General features: G+C 43.0%; 1 protein-coding gene and 1 long non-coding RNA gene across 2 annotated transcripts in view; one reads left to right on the forward strand and one right to left on the reverse strand.

Moving 5' to 3' along the window:
- Positions 1-575: 575 nt before the first annotated feature.
- cdc42ep4a (CDC42 effector protein (Rho GTPase binding) 4a) lies at positions 576-19,576 on the reverse strand. The gene is made up of 2 exons (XM_082531278.1): positions 19,291-19,576; positions 576-3,634 (listed from the first exon to the last, which is right to left on the reverse strand). The coding sequence occupies exon 2, from the start codon at positions 3,496-3,498 to the stop codon at positions 2,452-2,454; it is 1,047 nt and encodes a 348-aa protein (XP_082387404.1). The 5' UTR covers positions 3,499-3,634; positions 19,291-19,576; the 3' UTR covers positions 576-2,451.
- LOC309705450 overlaps positions 4,631-20,697 on the forward strand; it is a 93,890-nt gene continuing 77,823 nt past the window's right edge. The window contains exon 1 of the long non-coding RNA XR_014276552.1: positions 4,631-4,982. This is a non-coding gene — a long non-coding RNA (uncharacterized lncRNA). The remainder of the gene's footprint in view (positions 4,983-20,697) is intronic.

Here is a 20,697-nt window from a genome sequence, read left to right on the forward strand (position 1 = left end):
AAACAGCGCGCCGGACTTTGCCCGTGCTGCGAGGGGGCTCACCAGGGCAGGAAAAGCCAAAGCACTGCCTTTAAAATCAAAAGTGACAGAGCAGCTTTGAGTCAGCGATGATGAGCAGGATCCCGGTCTCAGGTGAGTAAAAAGCTCATCCATCCTCCAATCACCAAGGTAAGAGAAATTGCCCGTCTTCGCTATTTGTCAATGCAGCACTCCTCGGTGATAAACTTTCCCCCCTGAATCCATCTTTCACCCCTCTCACACCTGCACGATCTTTAAAAAAAACTAACCAAAACATTTTTTTAAACTAAGCCTTTAAGTTAAGATGCTTTTCTCCTCCACATGCACTGCTTTACTCAAAACTCTTTTTTTATTGTATATTTAAGAAAAGTGTACAACTAAGGCCAATAAGGTCTGAATTGCTTCCTTCCTTCCTCTGCTTGGAGAGATGGTGAATGGCAGGAAACATGAGGCACTCAAGGAATTCCTTTGTTAATGCTGCTGAGTGGATAGCACTTAACACACGCTGCTTTTTGATGTACTCACATAAAAACAAACAATCAAATATGAAACAGTGAAAGTATTCAAGCTTTTATTGAAAAATATAGGTTATTTTGAGCAGTACAGAAAAGAGGCTGTAAATATACAGTGGGGACAAAAATATGGTGTAATATCACACAGAAAACACAAACAACTTCTCATTCGCACCCAATTAACAGTTGGATATACTTGCGTGTATTTTGTAGTGCATGAGTGATATACATCCAGTTATGCAACCTCTTCAGTTTCAGGACATCACACCTTATAGCACTTATCTTAATTTGCATGCTGAAACTTACACAGTGAATACTGGTAGAGAGAAGGAAGTGAAATGTAAGTGGCAGACTCTCCCAAAAGCAAAGAGAGAGAAAAGAAGAAGGAAAAAAAAAAAATCATAATTTGGCACATCTGTCAGTTTCAGTTAAGGCAGTGAAGTCAATCAGCCCAACTAAGCCTCAATACTTTCTGGCCATGGCTTTTAATGATGCAAGAAAGGCAGTCGAGCTGCAACGACTATGCAACTTGCACAAAAATAGCAAGCTTTTCTTAATGCTCTTGCATCCATTGCTGGCTGTCTCTTTTCTTCCCCCCCCCCCCCCCCCAACGTTTATTTTTATTTTTAATTTTTTTTTAAATCCACTCTCCAGACATAACAAACACAGTAAAGATTTCTTTCTAACAAACGTAGAGAAAACAGCAGGTATTTAACACCAAATACTAGTAGTGTCTGATTTACTTGTGCCTCCTGGTACACGTAATTCATCCGTCACATATACACTAAAGCCCTACTCGTACGTAGTGGTGAAAATAGTTTACACATATAGGTAGTCCCCTTGAGTAATGAAAATCTTCTACACAGATCACTTGCACCGCTGCAGTTGCTCGGATGTAACGAAAAAAAGGAAGGAAGTGGTTATTCGGTTTCAACTCGAACTTGACACGACTAAAGGAAAGTCACTTTGTGTTAATTAATGGAGATTATCAGGAAAACTGCATCAGAAAAGATATAAAAGACAACTAAGAGTGGGCTACACTACTCCTCACACCTCCAGTTTGCTGTAGTAACACCTTGCTTTCTATTTAGTTCAGCCCAATGCATCTCCGTTAGCTCTACTTCCTTTTCTACAATTCACAGAGTCTATGTGAAGGAGACAATTTGGTGTTGGCTTTGAGGTCCAGCTTTACAGCAGGAAATTGTACCCTTTAAACAGTGTCACAAAGACCCTGAGATACATAAGTTATACTAAGGGAGAAAGAAATCTGATAGATCTATGGTACTGCTATAATATCTTCAGATGAAAGAGGCTCAGTGCAGGGCCTCACACACCAGTGACAACCACAGCTCCCTTTATTGTGACAAGACACCCACCAGTGATCCTGTTGTGACAGAGGCCTTCTGTTTAGCTCAGGCCTCATGACGTCCCACAGCCAGAGTGAAGAAAAGAGGCGAACCGAATGAAAAAAGCACATGTGACACATCAAGCGAGAGGGGAGAGAGAGGGAAAGAGAAAGGCTGAACTGAGTTTTACTTGTGGAAAGTGTTTTTCCTACAAAAGTTCCTTTCTAACCACTACTCCCTGCTTACTTCTGGAATGTTCCATATTCAGAAAGTGTGTTCCCTTCCATGTCAGTTCCCTCGGTGTTCAAAAGGGAGTCACAGATTGACAGAAAGGGAGTGGAGGGTAAGGCTCTCTGACAGACAGAGTTTGGGCACATCCTAAAGGAGCAGTCACTCTTTCTTTGTAGCCCTTTAAAGGAGGAACCCTCCATCTTCTTCAAAGGGCCATTCGCACAGTTCCTGACTACAGTATCGTCTTCCCATTTAACTGCAAATCCACACTGTCAAAGGACTTGCCAGTTGCGCATAAACCACTTCCACAGCTTATTCTTATTTTTTTTTCTTCCACCAGACTCTCATACATGAATCTCATCATCTTCATCCTCCAAGAAAGAGGAAAAGTTGCTCTCCTCCTCTGGTGGGGCACTGAAGGTGGCGCTATCTGTATCTCCTGCAAAGATCAGGCTGCTGGGTTTCTCATCCAGAGCAGCAGACCCAGAACTGGACATGGAGCAGCTGTCTAGGTGCTGCAAGTGTTTGGGGCGTATCTCAGGAGTGTACTCTGGAGTGTAAGGCCCTCCGTCCTCCTGCCTCAGATCAACAGAGCTGGCTAGATGCATAGATGCCTGGTGCTGCAGCTCTTCTGCTTCTTCATTTGCCTCCACATGCTCCTCATCTTTTTCACCCTCTACATAAACCTCTTCCTCACCATGGGCGCCAAGCAGTGGCGAGGTGCAGCCCTCGCTGCTCTTGCCCTCCTCGTAGCCAAGATCATCATCCTCCTTCTCCATCACACCCAGGATTTCACCCAGCATGGACGGACCCAGGTCAACGTGGAAAGACATAACCGACACTGCATGCTTCATTCCACCTCCGTACTGAATTGAGCTCTCTGGGAGCTCAGTCAGCTCACCAAAACTTTGCTCTTCCAGCTCTAAAGCGCGAGTAGCTGCAACTGCACCTCTCCCATCCAAGTCGCTGTGGAGCTTCAGCGGACTTGAAGACAAACTCTTTGCCACCATGCTGTCGCCTCCGTCTTCATCATTGAGAAAGGGAAGGGACATGGCATTTTTTACATAGGTGGGTGATCCTCCGGGGACCACCAGGGCGCTATCTTTCTGTTGGTCCACTCGGTTCACCGACTGAGAGCGCTTGCTGCTCCTAAAGGTGCGTGACAGGAGTCCAGGCCGAGGAGAGCGAGGAAAGGATGTGGACTCGGGAGGGGGTTCCCCTGAGCGTGTGCTGAGAAAGGAGGTGTCACCAAAAGCATCACCGCTGCGGCCTACATGCATGGTGTGGCGAAAGTCACCCAGGGGAGCACTGATCATCTCCCTGGTCAGGTCCATACGGGAGCGACGCTTTGTCTGGGAGGAGGACGACACTAGCTGTTTTAAGATCGGCATGGTGGCTGATCAGGGGTATTGTTGTGCACTAAGAGGTAGCTGGGTGGCAAAAAGATCACCTGAATCTTTGGGAAAGTCCTTCTTTGAAATCTTGGAATGAATATTGATGGTCCTTAAATCCAATCAGCCAGGGAACCTGGAAAAAAACACAATAAGTTAGAAACAGACATAATCGAATCAAAATTGTTTGTTTAGTCAAAAAAACAAAACAAAAAAAACCTTCAAAGTGTGTCCACTCACACAAATTGATTTCAAACAATAAATTGTAACTTGACTCAAAACCAGCAGAAAGCAAAAAGAAAGAATCTATATGGTCCAGCTAAAGTATAGATTTTAAATTATGTTGCCAAGAAAGTCAACATTCAGCCCTTTAATTCTAAGAAAAAAAAAAAAACAAAAAAAAAAAACAAAAAAAAAACATATGAAGGAATTCCAAATGTTGCCACTAATTGCAAGAGCTGAAGCTATCAATTATTGAGTCTATAATGACGAGCAAACTCTGTGAGATGAACTCTAAAATACGCTGCAGAAAAAAACCAAAAAAAAAAAAGTAGACCACCACAGGATTTTACTTAAACAGCGCTATAACTTGGAGGAAAACACCAACCACAGACCAACATGAATCAAGGCAAGATAACTGAGAGCTGCCACAGATTTCTTTTTTTTTTGCAAAGTATACTTCACTGCAAGACCGAAAACTATCTTCTACTGACAAAAGGACAATTATACATGCATCAAAAACAATGATACCCCTGTCATCTAACTATAGAGCTGGATTATTGCAACAAAGAAATCACAATGTATTCCCCATCTTAGGCAGTGGTGTTTAAGTCCCCGGAGGTTTATGACAGCTGACAAAATTGTGTTTCTACGTTACTGAGAGCTCAGACAGAGGAAACCCCGCCACAGGCAGCCAGCCAGACACCGCTGTTTCCTCAGGTGATGCACTGGAGGGCAGGAGCAGGGTGTCTCATTAACCATCAGTCCAATTATATAAAATACACATGAAAAGAGCACTCTCATGGTGGCCCACAAAGTGAAGTGCAAGCGGTTTCCACACAAAGACATCAAAAACACATGCACAGCTGACTTGTGGATGGAAAATCTCTGTGGTTGTGCATAAGCATGTCTTTTTTTTTTTTTTTTTTTTTTTTTTTTTTTAAATGACATCAGAAACAGCAGTATGCGACATTACGTGATGGCAGAGCTTCAGTTCATCCTTTGTCATTTTTTTTTTTTTTTTTTTTTTTAATAAATAGGACAGGGGGAATGAATGAGAGAGAGAGGGGGAGAGAAAGAAAGAAAACCCAAGGGGAGAAGAGACGGTGAGAAGGGGGGGGAAGAGAGACAAAAAAAAAAAAAAAAAACTCCTGGGTCACCTGTATGGAGAAAAAACAAACAAACAAACAAACAGAGGAGACAGCAAACAACAAAGAGCAACATAATAATAGAGAAAACAAAGCACCATCACAATAAACTAGCTAGTCATAGATATCAGTATTTACTAAGTAATAAACGATATTGTGCAGCACGCAAGATAGACAGCGCACAGTGTGCTTTGAGGCAGCAGCCAAGAAAGCTTTAGTCCGCGTCTGTGAATACCCATGTGTGCATACCTGTGTGGATCAGCATGCTTGCATTCCAAAGGTTTCTCCATGTAATGATCTGCTAGGGAGTGTGGGGGGGCCACAGCCCCGTCCTCCAGGGTGTGAAGCGGGTATGGAGGAGATCAAAACTCCAGACATCCAGAGGCCCCCAGAACACAAGAGACCATGGAAGACCAACAGAGGGGCAGCCGCGCCACTGTTCCAGTAAGAGCTGAGGAGAGTCCCAGATGAGGGCTCACTCAGCAGCCGCGGAGCAGAAGCCAGGGGGGGTTGCAGTGACGCGCCCGTGAGCTCCGCCGGCCCCCAGCTGCGCCTGAGTGACCGAGCCCTAGGCCGAGAGGCCGGGGGCACCCCACCTCCAAAGGGGCCCGAGCGAGCCCCAGGCCCCAGGCCCCGACAAGCGGCCGCCAAGGAGTGAGCCGGTGTGTACCCGGATGCCCACCCCCAGACACAAAGAACCACCAACACACCGACACCTGAGGGAGTCCGCCACCGGCAGGGGAAGTGGTGGTGGGTGGAGATAGGCCTCCAAACCTTGGAGGGCCTGAGGTGTCCCCAGAGAGGTGGCGTCTGATACCCAACCTGACATATAGACACAGACATACAGGCACACACAGACACAAACATCCATTCCCACCCTCATGCTCTCATATGCACTCACTCCACACTCAACCAACGTGGAGACAGACATAAAGAGACGCTGTACACTCAATCACACTCCCCAAGCGTACTCTACAAACCGGGTCTAGGTACCCTTGCCCCTGGAGGGGGGAATTGCACCCAGACCCAGGTGGTGTTACCCTTTTCCCTGCGGTGGGGAGAGGCAGACCACCCCGACTCCGCAGCAGCAGGGAGGCCCCACACCCCAGACCGCAGTCGGACGGCCAACTCCTCCTACTAGCCCCCCCGCTCCAGCAGGCCGCAGAGAATGGGGGTGGGAGAAGACTCCAAACCTCCCTCCACCCGCTCATTGTAGTGTTGATGCATATGTGTTCTAAGGTGCAATTAAAACCCAGGAGGGCATGGAGCTACCTGCCAAGGAGCAGCAGGTAAGCACATGGTCCCTCCTGCTAGCCCTCAATGACTAAGTGTATTTAAAATTGAGAGGTGGGCAACGACGTCAGGGGTGAGGTATACACCCTGATGGTGATTTGGACTCCGTGATTGTGCCCACCCCCAAGATCCTATATGTATGTGTAATGAGAGTGTGAATAATGTGAATGTCTAAGTTGTGGGATAAAATTGAGGCAGAGGCAGCCAGAAGGGGACAGGGGGGGGGGTAGCCTCCTCTGCACCCTGGTGACATACCCCCACTCCAAGGCCCTGCATGTGTGGGTGGTTGTGGAGGAGCGGGAAGAGGGAGGCAGCTGGAGATGGGGAGGGAAGGAAGGGAGGGGCAGGTAACCCCTCCCTGGGGCCAGCTCCCCCGCTGACCCCAGTAGGCACTCCCACCCTCCGCGACCCGCCAGGGAAGGGGGGCCCAGGCCCATCAGACCGGGGCCCAGTGCAGTAGCGCCCCCCGGCTCCACAGAGCCCTGGACAGTCCACCCAACCCCACCACAGAGAAAACTGCACCCACCCCACCAACCACACATCTTCCAGACTACATAAGACGGTAAACGCCCAGGCTGAGATCTTCCTCCACCTCTCCTGTATCTCCCCCTCCTGCAGAGAGTTCCTGAGAGAAGAAAGCTCCTGCCAGATGTGACCATCCCCCCCACCAGTTGAAGAGCCCCCCAGGCGGCTCGATGCACCGGCGGCACCCTGCTCCAGGGCCGGGCCCCCATGCACCCACCCGCCCACAACCCCGGCAACACACCAACCAGGACCCGAGCCCCCGAGGCCCGGCCCGGGCCCCCGCCCAGAGACGGAGCACCCCCAGAACCTCACGCCCATCCCGGACCCACCCAGGGGCAGCCAGGTTGCCAGGTCAGTAACCCACGTCCGTCAGCACAGACCCTCCCCTAGCCCCGCTGCACGCAGCCGCGAGGAAACAGTCACCTGAGAGCCAACAGAGCCCTCAACCGGACGTGACCGCTACCCCGGGTTGAGCCCCCCAAGGAAGATGCCTCCGGGGAACCCCCCGACGCCCTAAGCCTGTCCCTACCCCCTCACCAATCACAACAGTGAAGGCGGGACCAAACTATGACCCCCCCACCCCCACTAGGTGATGGAGCTGATAAAAGGGGCCCAGAGCAATTGATCTGATGTGGTGGCAGAGGCTGTGTCAAGACTAATGTAATCTAATAGATAATTTCTATATTGGTTAGAATTAAGATTATTTTTATTTTTCCAGTTCATGAGGACTGTTTTCTTGGCTATGCATAGGGCAGTGAAGATCATATGGGCTATATTCTTTTCTGAAGTGACATTATCTAAGCTGCCCAACAAACACACTAAGGGGGAAGTTGGAATGTTACATTTCAGACATTTTGATAAGTCTTCACATATCTCGCGCCAAAACTTTTGCACTGGTGGACAGAACCAAAGAGCGTGGATGTAATTGTCTGGTGTATTGCCTTGACAGTGTGAGCAGTTGTTGGAAGATGTAAAGCCCATCTTAAACATCCGATGACCTGTATAGTGCACTCTATGAAGTATTTTGTATTGTATTAATTGCAGACTGGGATTTTTAATTAATTTAAAAGTTTTTAAGCAAATCTGAGACCAGAAGTTTTGGTCTAGGTTGACTGATAAATCTGCTTCCCACTTTGCAGTAGGAAGGGATATTGATTCATCTAATTTAGAAAGTGTTCTGTATATTTTAGATAATAATTTGGGGGATTTAAGAGTAAGAAAATGTGCCGCACTTAGTGGTGTTTGTAATTCAACTTGACTGAGGTTAAATTTCTTTTTTACTATGGATTTAATTTGTTGATATTCTAAAAACCTTGTCTTGTTGATCCCATATTGTTCAACTAGTCTGTCAAATGGAATAAATTCTGTTCCCTCTAATATATGTTCTAAGTATTTAATTCCTTTACAACTCCATTCTGGGAAATTAATCATATTATTGTTTTGTAATATGTCAGGGTTATTCCAGATAGGTGTACGTTTGCATGGGATTAATGAAGACTCCGTTATTTTTAGAAACTCCCACCATGCTGTTAGAGAAAAACTGATGTTGATACTTTTAAAGCATTCATGTCTTTTGATGTTTGAGCTAATAAATGGTAGGTCTGAAATCTCTAGATCCTTGCATAGTGCCTGTTCAACATCTAGCCAGGGCTCAACTAAGAAGGTATGTTTTAACCATTCTGAGATGAACTGAAGCCTGTTGGCTAAGAAGTATTGGTGAAAATTAGGCAGATCTAATCCTCCTCTATCCTTGGTTCTTTGTAGCGTTTTTAAGCTAATACGCGGGGGTTTATCTTTCCAAAGGAATTTGGAAATATATGAATCCAGAGATCTGAACCAATCTTGTGATGGTTTGTTAGGGATCATCAAAAATAAGTAATTTATTTTTGGCAAGATCATCATTTTTATAGTGGCGACCCTTCCCATGAGTGATATGGGTAAAGATTTCCATCTAGTCAGATCGCCTTCTACTTTCTTTAGAAGTGGGATGTGGTTTAGTTTAGTTAAGTCTGAAAGCTTAGGAGAGACATTAATACCTAAATATTTAATATTTCCGGATTGCAGTGGGGCAGAGGAAGAATTATGGAAGGAGCAGTTAATGGGGAGAACTGTAGATTTTGGCCAGTTAATTGAATAATCTGAAACTCTTGAAAACCAGTTTATTAAAGTAATTACCTCAGAGAGGTTGGTTTGTGTGTTTTGCAGAAAAAGCAACACATCATCCGCATAGAGACTGATTTTATGTTCTATGTTCTTACATTTTATGCCCTTAATTGTTGTAGCCTGTCTAAATGCTGCTGCTAGAGGTTCGATAAAAATTGCAAAAAGTGAGGGGGAGAGTGGGCATCCCTGTCTGGTGCCCCTCAGGAGACAGAAGCTGGAGGATGTCTGGTCATTTGTTCTGATACGAGCCGTTGGGGAATTGTATAATATTCTTATCCAGTTTATGAAAGAGTTTCCAAAACCAAATTTGTGTAAAGTTGCGAATAAAAATTTCCAATTAACTCTGTCAAATGCTTTTTCTGCATCTAGAGATAATATTATGGCTTCGATGTTTTTATCGTATGAGTAGTCTATTAAATTAAGTAATCTACGAGTGTTTGTTGAGGAGTGCCGACCTTTTATGAAACCAGTTTGGTCAGGATGAATTAAGAGGGGGGTCATTTTCTCTAATCTCTTTGAGAGAGCTTTGCAGATTATTTTAAGGTCTACATTTAAAAGAGAAATTGGACGATAGCTTGAGGGAAATAAAGGGTCTTTGCCTGGTTTTAGCAGGAGACTAATGTTGGCAGAATTCATATTTGGTGGTAGTCTGCCCTTTTCCTCGATTTCCTGCAACATGCTGTGGAATACTGGTGCCAAAATTGTCCAGAATTCTTTGTAGAATTCTGCAGGGAAGCCGTCTGGACCTGGAGCCTTATTATTGGGCATACTTATCAGGGCTTCCTGGAGTTCACTTGGCGTCAGTGGCGAATCCAATTCCATTGCTTGACTGTCTAGTAATTTTGGAAGAGTTACGTTGTCAAGAAACAGATCAATTTCATTTTTAGATGGGTTTATTTGTGGTGAGTATAAAGTTTCATAGAAATCCCTAAAAATGTTGTTTATTCTTCCAGGATCATATATTGTGTTCCCCGATAAATCTTTAGCAGCACATATAGTTGTTTTTTCTTTATTTATTTTTAGCTGGTTAGCTAGAAATCGACCTGATTTGTTACTGTGTTCAAAATTCTGCAAGCGAAGTCTTTGTATAAGGAATTGTGTTTTTTTATTAATAATTTCATTTAATTCTAGTTTTGTTTTGCATATTTTGTTCAATGTTTCCTGATCTTGGTCGCACGCGTAGGCTTCTTCTAGTGATTTGATGTTTTTTTCTAATTCCTGAATATTTTTGTTTTCTTCTTTCTTTTTGTGTGATGAGAAAGAAATTATTTTACCTCTCATCACAGCTTTCCCTGCTTCCCATAGAACAGAAGCAGATATTCCGGGAGTGTCATTAAAGTCTAAATATGAAGTCCATTCCTTTTTAAAGTATTTAATAAAGTCTTCATCTTTAAGTAGTGATATATTAAATCTCCAGTTTTTACTTGGCGTAGTATTATTCTTGTGCATTAGTGTTAAAGATACAGGAGCATGATCGCTGACAGCTATAGGATGAATCTCAGTGTCTGAAATGTCACACAGCAGTGAGCTGCTGACCAAAAAATAATCCAGACGAGAGTAAGAGTGATGAACATGCGAGAAAAAAGTATATTCCTTACTGGTGGGGTGAAGAGAGCGCCATGCATCGCAAAGACCAAAGTCGTTCATATACTGTTTGATTATATTTGTGGACTGCCAATTACGCTGAGTTCCTGTTGTGTTGAGCCTATCCATTTCTTCATTTAGTCCAAGGTTGAGGTCACCGCCAAGAATGAGTGTGCAATCAAGGTGTTCAGAGAGTGCACTAAAAAAACCGTGGAAGAATGAGGGTTCATCAACATTTGGACCATATATACTAACAATACATAGTTTTTTGTTCAATATTGATAGTTTAATAATTAGAAATCTACCCTCTGGATCTATAACTGTATCGAGTACTGTAAAATTAACATTTTTATGTATTAAAATTGCTACTCCCCGTTGTCTAGAATTATAACCGGCTGCAAACACGTTAGGAAACTCAGGTGTTTTAAGTTCGTTTAAACCTGTGACAGGTTTGTGAGTTTCTTGCATAAGCATGTCTGAAGAAAAGGTTTACCTCGCCGGCTTGAGCGTGCGTCTCTCTAGCTTGCTCATAGTGCCGTTTTCTTTGTTTACTTAACCTAAGACAGGAAGAGGAACACTTAACCTTGACTTTAGCTTTCTTGTAAGAAAGCCCTTTAAAACATATTTAAGTCACTTCTGTTTATGCTGGAAGAGATTTTAGCTGTTTAAAGTGGCAGGCTTTTGCATGCATTGACCTCATTCTTCGGTCTCCACCCCCTGTCTTTGCCAGCTGAGTCTCTTCTCCGCTTCCTGTTAATGCCTTCACCTGCTTCGGTTTCCATAGAAACACCCTCCCTCGTGCAAGCGACAGCGTTTCCTGTCAGAGGCTACGGGCGGCTCCAGGCTTCAAATGCAACGTATGGCCTTCTGTCAGCCATAGCCTGTGCTCACTCACCTTGTGTTATTACTTTCTATTGGCCAAAATGGAAATCGATTAAAACTCAGAAATATTCCGGTGCTGTAGAAAAAAAACAACAACAAAAAAATAAATAAATAAATAAAGCAGGCAAGCTCGATAAACCAGAGGCCGAGTTGTGATGACAAAACGTTCCATGAACTCCAAATGATTTCAACAAGATACATAAACAAAGTCACTTTTTGCTGAAATGTGTTTATTTTTGTAGCTGCCTGTTCTGATTTGTTTCAGGGAAGGCCAAATATTCACACCCAGCCAAAATAACAGCCTTTTCTTTCCTGAATAGTTGCTCCTGGGTGGCACAAACACAGGAAAGAAAAAAACAAAACAAAACAACTACTGGATCAAAAAAGCGGAGATGGTGAAAACCTCCCTCCCACTCCTCTATATCACCCTCTAGGCCAGGATCAAGCTGAAAAGCTCTATGGTGCCCATCGCAGGGATATGGATACAGAAACTTGCTATAGACCACCAGACAGACTTCTCATTGTCAGCTCCAAACCACATCGTACCAGAAAAAACAAAAAACAAAAACCGCTGCAGTTCCACATTTACATCCAACCCAAGACCTTCTATATTTATGGCTTTGTCATATTTGCGGAAGTGCATGCACGCACGAGTAGGGGGTGGGGGAGTGGCAGATATAGATGGAGAGTGGAAAAGGGCCTGAGAAGGCAGCAGTTAGCGTGGGAACCGCTGGATCGCAGCACCAGGGGTGAAGGGGGGAGGATTGACTTTATAAACAAACTTTCACAACACTCATGATCTAACTGCAACAGGGCCCACTAAAATGCGGGACAGGAACGGGGATGAACAGCAAATGAAGCACATCTGCATTTTTTCAGTTTGACAGTACAGCTTCTTGAAAGCTAGAGCTGTCTAAACTGATGTGTATAGATTATGAGGTTGACTGACCTGCCTTGATGTGGTGTTTGTGAGCTGCTCGGTAAAAGCAGCAGTACATGCACGCACACATACTGCAGTAACCACGAGTACATTGGAATGTTTCCAAACAGTTGTGAGTGCTACTCCACTTCTTCAGTCATCTCATGTTGTTCTTTTTTATAAGCGGTATTATAACCCATTTTGCCAGATGTATTTAGGCTATGGAGTAGTTCTAAACCTGGAGGGGAAAAAAAAAAAAAAAAAAAAAAAAAAAAAGGAAATCTCTCAGTCAGGAAAAAAAGAGCAAAAGAAAAGAAAAAAAATCTGCTGTTTTACTTCTACTAAAGAGGTCAAAAAGGAGCGCGCTAAATGAAACAGTAACCTCACTAAACCTGCAGTCATTTCTTACAGCTATAAACAAATGCCACACTGGAGGAAGTGGGGAAAGAAAAATAGCTACGAGTTTAACCTACGAGTCAAAATTCACTGAGATAATTAACCCGCATTCAGTAAGTTTTTTACAGCAAACCTTAGACGAGCATAACTTCTCACTTCTTGTCAATATTCTCGCACCAAGCCAATCAATACCGAAACACAAGAGATCACTTGCAGACACATAAACCGAGTCTCAACCATGACTTATGGGCCATTTCCGGAACTAAGTATTGATGCGCCTTCTTTGTGCTCTGTGCATTCTGCTGTCTGGAAGACGGGAGGGGTTCAGACTCGCTGTGCACATCATTTGAAGTCACTGACCTGGACGGACAATCGAATGACCAGAGGGTGAACTGACATTAGGGGGAGGAAAAGCCACATGATGCACCCTAAATCTGTGTGGAAATTTAAAAAAAAAAAAAAAAAAAAAAAAAAGGGGGGGTGAAAACTGCTCTGCTTGAAAAATACTCCAATTATCAAGCAATCTGTAAACATTCTGATTGCTTGTGAAAACCCTAATTTATTCCCAAATGTTTAAGTGCGACACCACCAAGAGGTACACAGTTGCTCAGTAACAGGCTAGCACAGACTCTCACACACATACTCTACTAATTACGCAGACAAATGGCCTCCAGTAGATAGGTATCTGCCATGCAGCTCAGTTAGTGGGCCTGAATATCTCATTTAGGAAGGAGCAGCCAAAGGACAAACAGTGGAAATCACATTATCTCTCAATCAAACAAACGGGGGACAACAGACATCAAGCTGATGATGCCCTCTGAGATAAATACAGCAATGAGAAAACACACTGCTCTAATGAGAAATTACAAATAAAGCCCTTTTTCTTACGCTAAAGCCAAATTTAGCCGTTGCTTAAATCGCCCATTTGGGGCAATCAACTAGACGTGCCATTCGCTTGTGGTGTTGCAGCTTCAGACGTGTTGACCGAGAGGGTATCTTTGGTACGTTTACACCCTGCCACCCATTTCACCATGCAGATCCTATATAGCACGGAAGCTAAAACATTTCAGAACAGACACGATCACACTAAATAAGCCCTGATATGTTTTGTTTGTTTGTTTATATATTTAAAGAAAAACACCAATGGCTGAACAAAACAGGACAATTGGGCACATCACCAAGCACTCCGGGAAACTTCAGTGCACGACAGCCCCAAATGGACATGCAGTCAAATCAGGAAATCGCACACCCCAAGACAACCCATTTTCCAGAAAATGATGAATGTAGAGACATCAATAATCACAGAGAGTTTAACAAAACATCTCAACCATTCAATTCGTCTGAAAAATAACACAGGGACCAGAAGAAAAAATTGTTTCTGGGGGGTTTTTTGTTCTTTTTTCTGTGACCACAAATACCTCACAAGCTGCTGTTAGGAGATATGCTGTGTTAGTGTCACACCTCACGCAGTGGGGCACACCGTTCTGTAGGGATCAAAGAACAAGAGGTTTTTAGAGCCTTCCTGCTAATAAAAGTGCCTGTAGGTTTTGGAATTGGTATTCATGTTGCTGAGTACCAAATCCGTTTCTATCCTTAGATAGACAGTGAGGGGAATATTTGAGAGAAGCAGCAAGAACAAACTGACAAGAACTTTTAAGAGTGTTAAAAATATAACATTGCATTGATAAACCATCGTGTAAACCGAACAAAGCTCACGGGCCAGAATCCGCCCAACAATCCGCCCACTGGAAGGCTTTGCAAACTGAATAAATGCATAGATTTTGGACTTAATTGTATTTTCACAAGTTTTACAGCTTTTGTTTTGTATTGATAAAGACCTTCGTCATGACATCATTCAGTACATGTAAAAAATAAAATAAAAGTGTCATATAGTGCAATATCATATGTTTACGTTTCCTAATGTGCACAACAAGGAGAAGCACGTTTGGGAACAAGAGCTACAAATCGATGACATTTTGTTACCTAAAAAGAGAACGACCTCAAAAACCTCCAGCAAAGTGCAGCACTTTGCAAAATATGTGAGAAAACTCTTCCTGCTAAAGGTGGAAACAACAAACGAGTTACAGACTAGGACGGCACAGGAGGAGGAGATACTAGTAGCTGGCGATGTGCAAAAATAAACAAACTAATCAATCAAGCATCGCTAGCACTCGCTGGTTGCGCGCCGTACGACAGGAAGAGCAAATGATGAATGGAAATTACTTGGATGGATTAAATTATGCGGTAACATGATGGAAAAGCAGGGCTTTTAGCAAGAGGTAGAAAATATCTATTCATTTTTTTTTTTTTCATGTGACAATATTATGCAGGCTCTGGGTCAATGGACTTTAGGTTTTGTTATACTAAAGTTTTAAGCAGCTATTTTATACTTTTACTTAGAAGTTTAGCTTATATTTAATTTATGCTGTGTCATGACTGTTGCATGCTAATGATGCTGTCATTGCTGGCACCTTGTTTCGATTGAAAATTAGGAAGTGTGACAGTAGTGCCATTGAAAAATATTGGATGGAAAACATCTTTTATTTATATGTATACTTTTTTTCTTTATCATCATAAATATCCTCACAAATTTTCTTGAAATATCAGGATATATAGTGAGGTGACAGATCAATATACAATCCATGATCACTAAAACTAGCCTGAAGTGGGTTACGCTCTACCACAAATATTCATATTTGACATGTGGGGAATGTGCTAGCTAGGTTGCAGACTTGTGGCTTAGGTCTGTTTGCATGACAGACACCAGTGTGTGCCGGTTTCCTGCACAACTGTTTTGTTTTTGCTTATTTACACACATTTGTTCATTTTACGACAAAGCTAGTAGGCGTTTTCTCAACATAAGAGGTGAAAGCGGCTAGCGTGGAACTCTACCAACATTCACGAAGCAACACTTTAAAATTGAAAATGCCACTGTATTCACCATGCAGACTATTCAAGTTGGAGCTATTTACAAGTAAAGCAAATCATCCAGCTGGAAGGAAGAAAAGTGATGAAGACCAGGACAGAAGGTGACACCTCGGCAGTCACTGAAAGGGTTTGTGGCAGAAAACAGGCGTGCTCGACGTGCACCAGCTGAACTCAGATACCCAAGAGGGGATGACTTGTCTCTTTTACATTTACAGCCAACACAGCCTCCAGACATGACACAGCATCTCTTTCTCTCCGTCCTCTGCTGTGATCAAACTGACAGCTTCTATTACAGGCACAATCAGTGGATGGCAAACAATAATGCTGCATTGCGCTTCAAGAATGAAAAGTATTCTTTGGGTTAAACAAGGCTGATAAACATTATTTTCATGGATCTACAATGCCTTTTTATAGACAAACAATGTTATCCATCCCAGCTCTGCTATCATCTCTGATCAGAATAAAAAGTTACTATTACGCTACTGAAAATGGAGCCAATATGGCTGGACACCAACGTCATTTGTGTACTGGGCATGCTATCTAAATACAAACAGAGGGTGGGAGGCACAACATGCATTTAGAGGCATTTAGAGTGTCTCGGAATAATTACAGGGAATTGACGGAAAGCAGGTTCACGCTGGCAATATCAACGAGTGAGCATGCCAGAGGCAACCACTTAACATTAAGCCAAGAACATCCCAAAAGGACAGGCTGAGAACCTTCACAGACACTTAACATTAAGCTAATACCTTTCCAACTTTTTCCATCCTGTTCCAGCTGGATCTGCAAGATCAACGACCAGTCTTAAGTCATTAACAACTGTCCCCTTCTGTATGCACGAAGACATTTGAGCATTCTTAAAATGTGGATGCACACAGTTGCAAAAGCATAACTTAATTACCACTGAGACACATCGCTGAAAACCAGTCTCTTCAAAACAAGCAATTAGCCAAGAACTTCCCAAAAGGACAGGCTGGACATACATAGCTGCACATGATGGAGCCGTTTAATGAAGACACGTGTTGGAGGGTACATCCACAGGAAGGGCAGGGAGAAAATTAGGCAGTAAACCCTCCCATCCCTCCGGAAATCTTCTCAGCCTGCCCTTCCTGATCACTCATAACGTAAACAAGGCTTTTCTCCATAATACTGTGTTACAGACAAGCTAGTCAAACAAACAGCTCATATCTCCATCGACACCCTGTTTTAATAAGCCTGTAGGACATTGTGTGTGTAAAAGCAGACTCCAAATGCAATATGTATCAGTACATGGAGAGCGTCAGGTCCAGGTGACTTTAATCGTTTTCGAAAACGATCACAACCGGATCTTTACAACACCAGGTAGCTGAGTCACAACAGCTGTTGACAGCTCTGGCCTCAGGCCCAGCTGTCTGTGTGGTTGGTGTTTTAAGAGCTGCAGAAGATGAATGAGGTTCTATTTTGAACCATTTGGGAAGAAATCTGTTCTCCTTGATGGAAAGAAAACCAGAAAACATTTTAGAAATCAGAAAAGCAATAGGATTTGGAGACTCCTGTTTGAAAGTGCTGCAGTGCCATAACTATGAGGTCAGACAAGCAAAGGAAAGCACAGGCTGGTGGGACATGGACGAACTCGGTTTATTTTTTTTTATTTCTTATTTTAAATAAAATAAATATGCTTGTGTATCTATGGCATAATTGTAATGGACAATGAATGTCACACAAATGCTAAACAACAAATCAAATAGAGTGAAAGAGGACATCTCTGAAAGCATTTGGAGTTTAAACAGAAGTCCCTGTCATTGTCTTTTGGTACAATGACATCAACTCCATGCAATACGTGCATCCAGTAACAAGGAAACAGAACAAACATTTACCTCTTGCTAACAGGCCCCAGCATACAGTGCAACAAAGCAGCATGCAGGATAGGCCAAGAACACAATGCAGCCAAACAAAAGGCAAAAAAACCCAAACAGACACAGCATTCACACACTGTCATATGATAAACTCTCAGTATTTGATATTTGGACAAGGTAATAAAAAGGTAAGTGGCAGAAAACTAATGACAGTTGCCATATGTCAGAAGCCAAACTGGCTAAAATACATCTTTACTGTGTAAGTGTTGAAAGACAAGTTCAAATCCAAGGCTCTTCTCCAAAGTAACCCAGATATTCCCTACTACCATCCTCAGAGGAATTCTGGGAAAAGAAAAGAAAACACAAAAAAAAAAACAGTTTATACTGGTATTTCCTGGAATGTGAAGGGGCTGGACAGGACACACACAGCCTCAAATGAGCACACAAACTGCAAACATGGGTGCAAGACTATTTAGCCAGTAGCCACAAATAACTGAGTTTCCCTTCAGCATTACCGCAGATGTATTTTGGAATATCCACATTAAAAGTGAGCAACTTTGCTTGCTCTTGTAAACAAACTTATTAGCAGGTTGCTCTTCCCAGGATACGAGCCAACAAATCCTGTCTACACTGTGCCTTGCATAATAACAGGGTGCTTGGCACAGTGTCCAACAACACAAGAGGGAAGGATAACTTTCACCTTCGGGCACTAACCACCTCCTGCAGGCAATTAGACACCAACTTTGTAATTTAAAAGAAGAAGAAGAAGAAACTTGTGCTTGTGGTGCTTGTGCGGGCTGGTTTAAAATCCTGTCACTTTGTATAAAATACAAAGTAAATAGGCTAAAGAAAGCCTAAAACATGTAAATCTGGTCAACTATGCTTGCATGCTTGTAGTGTCATCAACCTGAATCCATCACACCACTTCAAGACAACCTCACATCTCATAAAAGGCCCTTGCACATTTTGAAAAAGGCAGGTCAAATTTCCTAAAAGCCACCGTAACGTCCTCACAAGCACAGACCTCTGATAACATCACCTCTTCAGACAATTGCTGTAAGTTCTTATCAGTGCAGGGTGATGGAGAGATAGCCCGCTGACCTGAGGCCCATTACCTCACACTACCAGTCAGTGACCTCATCAAGTGCCAGCCTTACCAGGAAAACTGTACAAAGACCTGGACAAAGTGAATGTGCACTCCAAGGAGGCAGAAACTGTATAACGTATCTTTCTTTCCCAGCCTTATCTGATCAAGTCAAAGCCACCTCCAACTTCGAGGAAATGTGCCAAATCACGCCCTTCTATCACCTTCCACTCACTCTAGAATTAGTTCCCAGAAGCAAGTCAAAGTGTTTTAAGAAAATATGAAGGACCCCCAATACGCACAGCCATCAAACACGTTACTGGCCTAATTATGAGAATTTTTGAAGTTTATCATGTGTTCTAAAAGTCAGGCCTATGGGAGTTGTCGTTTGTAGTAAAGTCAGGGGTTAAAACAAAAGGAAACATGGTGTATCCGCTTAAACCTGAAAACATCCCCAAATAAACTAACAAACAAAAAACACAAACTCAATTTGTTTCTGAGAGGACAAAATGGCTCGTTTCTTTCGACAACAGACACACAAAGAAATAAGCGCTAATTCCGCAGCATTTGATTCACTCTTGCGCTCACTGCCGATCAGCGAGATTGGATCATATACAATAAAGCGCTGATTCTGGGTGGGTCAATAGCAGGAGAACAATAATAGGCCAGCGGACTAGAAGCATGAGCAGCCCCGTGCGCGCAGGTGAACGGGCCGATAAAATGTCGGTTTAAAACGCGTCCTTGAAGTGCACACACAACCCAGAAGATCAGTTTTATGTTAAGTGCAAGTACAAATATTAAAGTACACACGCTTACCGAGCATCCCCATTCATAAAAGCCGGGTGCTGCTCCACTTTTAGGCCCCCAGCAGACCAACAATGGGGGTGCATTCATCAAACGAAACAAGCTGTGAGGCGCTCGGATTAGTTCTTTCTGCTCCAAACAACGCGGATCATGGACCCGTGAGTGTGGCGGTTTTTTTTAGAGAAATATTACAGCTGCTGTCACAACATCCTTACAAACGCTGCTGCTACTCTGAAGCGCATGAACTCACTACAACGCCTGCTGCGGTAGTGCGCTTGAACACGCCCTCTTTACATGGGTCCTTAAAGACACAGGGTGCCAGCATGGGGCCACTCAGACTGCCTTGACGCACTGACACAAAGGAAACCTCGAGGATAATTTATTAAATCTTTAATAATAAATATATAAATAGGTTAGCCAGTTTAAATACTTAATAATTAATGTACCAAGAAAATGTACTTGAAAGACCCAGGAACATATTAAGCCTTTTATTGATGCTATTATATACCAAGGTGTAATAAGCATTTATCAATAAGCAGTGTTGTGCATTCTTTAAAATGATTCTTCATATCCTTTCTAGTATTATACAATACTCATTTGCGTTTGCCTTATTAGATATTTTCGGAGAGCAAGAGTAGAGAATATCTTTGTTCATTTGTCAAAGGGGAAATGATGTCATCGTTTTAGTGCCTAGCATTGCATGTTTTAAGATTTAAGTATTAAATAAATCAGTAAAAATTGGCAAAGATAAATTTATACGGGACTGGTGTTTTCAGAGGGATTTGAAGGCGTGACATTGCCAAACTGCTTAAAGGTGAGCTTTGCCCTTCGTTTCTTTTACAGTTCCAATAAGGATGTTAGTCAGAATTATTACACGTCCACACATTTTTCTCTGACAACAGCAAAGACTGTATTGAGTTAACAAACCCTTTGATCTTGTGCATTGATCTTGTGGTTGATGAGCTGACATCGGTCAGTGTCCACTCATTAGTACCTTCTGTAATGCAAATAAGCAGAAATATGCACCCCAGGTTTTACCTCAGGAGAAAGGTATGCATAAATGGCTGATAATTACTAAAGGACACAAGTCATTCTACCCAATGACATGACTATTCGCTTTCGTACTTCACAAGGTATGTAGTGACGCAAGTCTGTCTCTCCACGCTGTTCTCTGAAACCACAATGTTCCATATTTAACTGCATGTCCTGGCGTCCTTTACAAATATTTGAAAGTTATTTCTGCCTTTGCTTTTTTCCGACGATCTGTCCCACCAGCTGATGAGAGAATATGGCTTTTTATGATGAGAGTAAACTTAAACTCCCTTGGTATTTAAGCCTTGTGGGAGTGTTGCTGACCCACTATTGATCATGTGCCTCATCACATGAGCCACATACCTGTGACCCAAACTGAAGAAGCTT

Source organism: Aulonocara stuartgranti, assembly GCF_965226115.1.
Source record: "Aulonocara stuartgranti genome assembly, chromosome: 4".
Classification (NCBI taxonomy): domain Eukaryota; kingdom Metazoa; phylum Chordata; class Actinopteri; order Cichliformes; family Cichlidae; genus Aulonocara; species Aulonocara stuartgranti.

What these genes read in the sequence shown, in the direction of transcription:
- cdc42ep4a (XM_082531278.1), bottom strand. Translation starts at nt 3,498, where the DNA reads ATGCCGATCTTAAAACAGCTAGTGTCGTCCTCCTCCCAGACAAAGCGT.